The sequence below is a fragment of the Gracilinanus agilis genome, chromosome 4, assembly GCF_016433145.1.
Source record: "Gracilinanus agilis isolate LMUSP501 chromosome 4, AgileGrace, whole genome shotgun sequence".
Lineage (NCBI taxonomy): Eukaryota > Metazoa > Chordata > Mammalia > Didelphimorphia > Didelphidae > Gracilinanus > Gracilinanus agilis.
Window position 1 is genome coordinate 460,572,848 of NC_058133.1, and position 7,413 is coordinate 460,580,260.

General features: G+C 51.8%; 1 protein-coding gene across 1 annotated transcript; it reads right to left on the minus strand.

The window, feature by feature from the left end:
• Positions 1-3,066: 3,066 nt before the first annotated feature.
• KCNA2 (potassium voltage-gated channel subfamily A member 2) lies at positions 3,067-4,566 on the minus strand. The gene has a single exon (XM_044675957.1). It carries the CDS (start codon positions 4,564-4,566, stop codon positions 3,067-3,069), a length of 1,500 nt encoding a protein of 499 aa, XP_044531892.1.
• Between the last annotated feature and the right edge of the window lie 2,847 nt (positions 4,567-7,413).

The following is a 7,413-nucleotide window of genomic DNA, read 5'->3' on the forward strand; positions in this document are numbered from 1 at the left end:
CTAATTCTGGGGGATTCAGAATAGCCTCAGATGGACTGTATGCATATAAGGATGACTGCACAGAGCTGGGCAAACTCCTGAAGACAGGCGAGTCCATGAGGGTATACCTTGGACCTTTTCAGCATCTAGGAATCCATGCACAGAAGTGGTCCAGAACCTTTAGACTCCTGCCTCAATGCCTCCCCATGACAATTCCAAGTACTGAGTAGTTTGGTAAACAGGAAGATGAGTCAATGACATAGATACCTAAGAGGCAACTTGAAGCTCCATTCCCCTTTATGTGAAAATCTTAGACAAATTCAGCCCTACGGGATGGCATGGGACTCTGATCTTTCCATGCCTCGACAAGCTTCAGGTGTTCTCATTGCTGGTTAGCTTCCTCCAGGGAGAGTGTGGTGGAGGGGGGAAAAAGAGAGAAGAATAAAAGAGACTCATGGACTCACTTAGGATAATAGATTTAACCCTGAATGGACTTTAGAAGATCTATCAGGTCTAATTTTTTCATTTTTACAGATGAGGAAACTGAGATCTAGGGAGTTAAGTGCTTGCCCAGAATCACACAACTAATAAATTTGAGATGGGATTGAAGCCCAGGGCTTTCTGACACTAACACCATTGCCCTCCCTGCTCTGCTGTACTGCCTCTTGAGCAGGTCTAATAGAAGGAAGGAGTTATGGGGGAATGGAGTTGAGTTTGAAGGCCCAAACAGTGTTTATGGACCATTTGTAGATATTCAAGTTTACTTTTGTACTTAAAAAAAACCCTTATCTTCTGTCTTAGTATCAATTCTAATACAGAAGAAAAATAAGACCCAGGCAATCGAGGTTAAGTGACTTGCCCAGGATCACGTAGCTAGGAAGTATCAGAGGCTCCTTTTGTACTTTTCTAGATAGTGGGGGTAGAGAGAGGAGAGAGTTCAGTCAAAGACCAAAAATCTTGAATCCCAGAATTGTCCTATTCCTTGTTAGCCTTGATATTGAATCAGGAGACTTGAAGGGTTGGGGAGAGCCAAGGAAGTGGCTGGGTAGACAGAGCCAAGTGAAAAGGAGACCCAAAGGAGAGGAAGGGGGGGGGGGGGGGGGGGGGGGGGGAGAAATGGTGATGGAGTTAATTCTGTCCCGCTGGGTTTCAGGACCAGTGATGAAAAGGTAGCCCCTGGGGCTAAGCCAAGGGGCATCTTGAGGGAACCATGAGGGCCATGGGCCCTTGTGCACTCAGAAAGACAAGCTTCAGCCACAGGGGCTGGAGCTGCAGCACATGGAGGGCAGAAAGACATTTTGTAATGGTCTAAGAAACCACATAGGCTGGAGTGTCTCAGGTGATGGCAGCAAACCATGGCCCAGTGGGGGAACCAATCCAACATGAGGATCAATCCAACATGAACTCGTGAGGCCTCTTAGACATGCATGAGTCATTTCCCCAGCTCACAGAGCAATGGTTTTGCCCTCTGAACCTGAACTCCAGAAAATATACATTTACATATATTTATATATATATATATAACTACTATTTATACTTATATTTGTGTGTGTCGTGTGTTTGCCCGTGTATATGTAGCAAGACATATACACACACTAGTGCACATAGTCAGAACACATGCATAAATTGCCCTGTGTCAAAAATATTGCATAAGCTTATACCATGTTTGAATGCAACTATTTTAATCTCTAGCTAGGTAGGTAGGTAGGTAGGTAGGTAGGTAGGTAGGTCGAGGAACACATGAAGGTGGTGTTGGCTATATGTACATTGGATTCACAGATGCACCTGCTCTCACAACTAAAGGTTCTGCCCAGTTGTACAAATCCTGCTTGCAACAAGATTCATGACTAAAGGTGCCGTCCACACGATCTGCTCAGGCTTTTTCTTACTGATTCGCCTTCTGGGCTCGGCAGAGGTCTGGGCCCCTGCCTGGAAGAACTGTGGGGTGCACCCAGAAGGTCTGGCTTCCCTTACCCCAGGGAGTCCCACGCTATGTCTTTTGCCCCTTCCCATCGAGGACTCTGGTTGGAAAGTCCCCTGACTCAGTGCCATCCTGAGTCTAGCAATACTAGAAGCATGAATACTGTTTTGTGTAGGCTACTCTGAAAAAAACAACAGATTAATCTCATGGGTATTAGATATTGAGATTCATGCAACAAATCCCCATGCAGCGTGCTGAAGCACTGTTGGGTTTCACTGCAGTATCAGTATTCCAAGAGACTCTGGGAAACTCGGGTGCCACGGAAGGACCATCGTTCTCTCGGGTGACCCTGAAAATGGTCCAGAAGGGAGACCCTCTAGGTCGAGGGGTTCCTCGGTGGGTCGGTTCCTCCCCCAGGACTTGTGGAGGAAATCTGAGTCTGAACCACCCACCTTGGGTCACACTAGCCGTCCCTCCCTGGGCCTCTCACTGACACTGCAGAGAAAGAGTCGAATGCAGTATTTTCCGTTATGAAACAAGCCTCAGCAGCCTTCCACTTGGCATCTGCAATTCTCCGAGCCCGTGACACAGAAAGGGATTCTGCACACACAGCTGGCTGGGTGCTCTTTTCAATGCAAAAGACGGGGCTGACATTTGGAATAGTTACCAAAGCTTAAAAGAGTGAAGCCAGGATCCGTTCTGGCTCTGGGGAGGAGGGAGGACAGAAGAAAGGAGGGGAGGAAAAGGGAGGAAGGGGAAGGGATGGTTGGGCAGCAGGATGGGGAGGGGAGTCCCTCGCGGGTGCTAAGGACAGTCCATTGGGAGAGATGAGACACTGACACCAGTAGGTCATGCTGCTTACATGAGATGATTTGAATATCCCTTTCTGAATCCTGGCTTCGAGAGTTGCACCTGTCTTGCTACACCCTCAGTCTTTGGAAATCCCTAAATCTGTGATGAAAGTCTGCATGAAAGCCACATACAGGGTAGTTTGTGTTCTAAATTTAAAAAAAAAAATTTTTTTTTAAAGAAATAAAAAGTCACTTCACAATTCTTGCTTTCCATGCAGAACCAAGTACACGCGGTAGGACATAGCTATAATGCAGGCTATTATGCAATATCTGCATTAGTTCCACTTGAGCTGTAAATATGCTAATAGGTTTCAATCAGACATCAGTTAACATTTTGGTAATATTCACATAGTTTGTGTTAGCCAGAGTGCAATTGGCCGTTTTCAAGTTTTCCTCTCTAAAGTCCTCATTGCTGTTGTTTACCCCTTCCTGGATCTCCATGTAATCAGACTTACTGATAGTGGAGGCACTCCTACTTTTCTTTAGGTCGGGGGAAGATGGGATCTTTGGACAGCTGGTCACTTGCAAGTACTGGGCCTGCTCCTCTCCCTCTGTTTCCCGGTGGTAGAAGTAGTTGAAATTGGACACTATGACGGGGACTGGTAAGGCAATAGTTAAGACACCTGCAATCGCACAAAGGGAACCCACGATCTTTCCCCCAATGGTAGTGGGGACCATGTCTCCGTAGCCTACTGTTGTCATGGAGACGACTGCCCACCAGAAGGCATCAGGGATACTAGGGAACTGGGAATCTCGCTCATCTGCCTCTGCGAAATAGACAGCACTAGAGAAGAGGATGACCCCGATGAAGAGGAAGAAAATCAAGAGGCCCAATTCTCTCATGCTGGCCTTGAGGGTCTGACCTAGGATCTGGAGCCCCTTGGAGTGTCTGGACAGCTTGAAAATCCTAAAGACTCTTACCAACCGGATCACACGGAGGATGGCCAACGACATTGCCTGTTGGCCTTGCTGGGCATCGTCTGTCTTCTCTGCCAGTTCGGTCCCAAGGGTGATGAAGTATGGGATGATGGCCACGATGTCAATGATGTTCATGATGTTGGTGAAAAAACCGGCTTTGCTGGGACAGGCGAAGAACCTGACTAAGAACTCAAAGGAGAACCAGATGATGCATAGTGTCTCCACGATGAAGAAGGGGTCAGTGAAGGAAGTGGACTGTTGGTACCCAATGGTGCTGTTCGAGTAGGTATGGAAAGGAATCCCACCACCAGGCATGTCTTCGTTCTCATCCCGAAAAATGGGCAAAGTTTCAAGACAGAAACTCACGATGGAGATCAAAATCACCATGACAGACACAATAGCTATAATCCGGGCTGGCCCAGAGCTCTCTGGGTATTCAAAGAGAAGCCACACCTGTCTCTGAAACTCATTTTCCGGTAAGGGACGTTCTTCCTCCTTGATGTAGCCTTCATCCTCTCGAAACATCTCCATCGCTTCCTCACCCAGTTCATAAAAGCGGATTTCTTCTGAGAAGATATCCAAGGGGACATTCACGGGGCGCCTTAACCGGCCCCCAGACTGGTAGTAATATAAGATGGCATCAAAGCTAGGGCGGTTTCGGTCAAAAAAGTATTCATTTCGGAGTGGATCAAAGTACCTCATTCGCTTCTTGGGGTCCCCTAAGAGGGTCTCCGGAAACTGAGCCAGAGTCTTGAGCTGGGTCTCAAAGCGCAATCCCGAGATGTTGATCACTACCCTCTCACAGCACTCGTGGTCCGCCTCAGGGTCATAGGTGTCCTGGGGGTGCCCAGGCAGGGCGGCAGCTTCATCTGCTGGGTCTCCAGTGGCCACTGTCATAATGGGGGCTGGGAAAGGCTCCTGGCTCTACACCTTCCAGCTGTCCCGGGCCGAGCTTTCAGGACAATGTTAATGTCCCCCAGAAAAGCAGGCGTATCAGCTTGGGTTTGAACATGAGAGCACTGGCTGGACTCTGTACACCAGAGAGTGAGGGAGTGAGCCACTGGTTGGCTTGGCTGAAAGACAGAGTCAGGTAAGAGCATTATAATACAGGCAGTTGCCAGCCTACTCCAAGCCACAGCTTCTTGCCTCCCGATTCTTGGCCAGGGAGGAGATCCAAGATAAAACATCTTCTCCCCCCTCCCCAGTCCCGCAGACCCCAGCAACTTTATTCCAAGTCTCTGGGCTGAGGGGGCATAGAGGAGACACAGAGCAGCCTCTCCAGAAAGCCACTCCAGTATACCCAAAGCAGGCGGCTCCCTGGATAGTGGGAAAGGGGAGGGAAATGGAGACTCCTTCTGTACCACCCCTGTTCCTTAGAGCACAGCCCCCTCCCGCCCCCACCCTGACTCTTGGCACTATTATTCATTGGCAAATACCTGTGCCCCAGCAGTCTCCCCCACTTCGGGGAGGGAGTTTAGCATGGGTCTGCACCACAGGCTTGAGGCAAACAGCAAATGACAAAACAATAAATTGGGTTACCTGGAGGAGCTGGAATCAGGGAGGTCTCTTAGTAACCAAGCTGCTGAGACTCTGGGGGAATCCTAGATACATAAACAGACAGCTGAGCTCCCCATATTGTCCTAGCACCCGAGTCAGGAAGAATGGTGAGTCATTCTGGGCAGGAGGGCAGGCTTGGGCTCTCGGAGGTGAGCCCTGGCGTTGGACTGTACAGGAAAACTGGCCAGTGTGGTCCTTGGCTCTGGGGCAGCCCAGCTCGTGTCTGGAGCCTCCGCTTTGACGGCGGTAAGATGCAAACCTCAGCGAAACCCAGTGTCCTCCCCGTCGTCCTCAGGAGGTGTGACGTTGCCTGGAAAAAACATCAGCAAGGTGGAACTGGGGCTCTGAGGCAGCGGCTGCCAAGACCCCGCTTCTAGGGCATGTGGGGCAGTTTCCCGCCGGCCCTGGGCAACAAATCAGACCTCAGGATGCTGCCCTCGCCCTCTAAGGGACCTGGCTGCCCACCTCTCCCTCTGGCTGGGGGCTCTGCTTCTATAGTGCCTTGGGACCACTGTGCGTCGGCTCTCCAACCTCTCTAGCTGGCTCCCCTCCACCTGATAACCTGGTGATTTCCTTCTTGTAAAAGAGATAAGCCAGTCAGCGCGGCCAGGCCAAGATCTCAGGAGAACTCTCCCCCACCCCCCACCCCACCCCAACTGAGCCCAACGCCTCCCTCTTGGGTGGAGAAGGGGATACAGGGCCCGCTGGGACTCTTGGGCAAACCAAGGATGTGCCCAGGCTGAAACCTCCTGGGCTTGGGGTGGGGGTGGGGGGTAGCTTATCTAAGCCCTGATCAGACCCAGTCCTGGAGGAAATAGAAAAATACCATCCAAGAGCTCAACTTTGCAGAGGAAACACTCCCCCTCCCTCTTTCCAGCCCCCTCCCCCACGCCTCAGCCCTGACAACCCTTAAGCCCGCAGACTTACTCTCCCCCAAGGATCCCGGGGCCACCGGCCTTCCTCAGACAGGGGTGGCATTTGAGCTAGGAAGTATCTCCGGCCGACCATTGATTCCCCCCCTAGAGAAAACCCCTCGCATTTCCTCTGCAGGACGATGGAAAGCTCTGCCTAGCTCTTTTTCAAGGCGGGATGGCAGAACTGAGAGGGGGGGAGAGAGACCAAGAAGAAGCTTCGGGGCTGGCTCTTATGCAACCCGATCCCGCAGGCCCCAGGGCATCGAGGGGTCCCCCGTCCTGCATTCATCACTCCTGGGGGTTCCGGCCCAGAGCCCCCCCCCGGCTCTCTCCAATACAGACTGCAGCTTAACCCTCCTCTCCCTTCTCCGCTCTCCAGCAACCCAGTAGTACACTCCTGCCAAGCCTTGCAGCAGAGAGCACCTCCCGTTAACCCTCGCCTGCCCGGTCCCGATTAAGCCCCTTCCCGGGGACATAGCCGAACAGCCGATTCCTTTGTCCCCTTCGCTTTCCCCAGGGTCCAGCCGCGGAAGCATCAAAGGTCTGGTTCCCTCTTGGGCCCTTGCAGGACAGCGGAGCCCGAGAGCCAGATGGACTGGTAACAACGAGGCAGTAGCCCCAGATCTCAGCCTCCTTCCTCTCTAAACAGAGAAACCTCTGCAGCATGCCGGAGGCCTGGGGAAAAGGCAAACACCCCTCCAAGCCTGACTTCCTTAGCCTCCTGAGCCCAGGACCTCAGAGCCATTGGCGTAGGGGCGGGAGGGTACACCTTTGCCCAGGTGATCTTGCAGCCTCCCTTGAGCTCTTCCAGGCTGAAGGACTATTCTGATTTAGCAGCCATCACTCACTCAGCCAAGCCTCCCATTCTTGGAGCATGTCGCGCACGCCCCGCTCCCCAGGCTCCAGTTCTTCTTGCTACCCAGGGTCCTGATTCCTACATCTCTACTTAGAGAGAGATGCAGGCCATCCTCCCCGGACTCATCCAGGCCCAGGTGCTGCCCGCCAGGACTGGGCTCGTGGTCAGTACTGTTCCTATTCTTGGGCACAGGGCTTGCATGGCCAAAGAGGACCCTTGGGCTCCTTCCCTGCTGCAGGCTCCTGACTAGAAACACAGTGGCCCTGGGGACTGGAAGACAGGGAACATGCAAAAGGGAAAGATCCCCTGGTCCAATTTACCCTTCTGGATCAGCAGCCCGAGCCTCCATTTTTGCAGATTATGGCAAAGCTAGCGGCTTGGGGGTGAGGGGGGGCCGGGGTGAGAAAACCAAGGCTT

Bases quoted from the DNA above. Each gene is read 5' to 3' on its own strand.
- KCNA2 (XM_044675957.1), bottom strand. From the start codon at position 4,566: ATGACAGTGGCCACTGGAGACCCAGCAGATGAAGCTGCCGCCCTGCCT.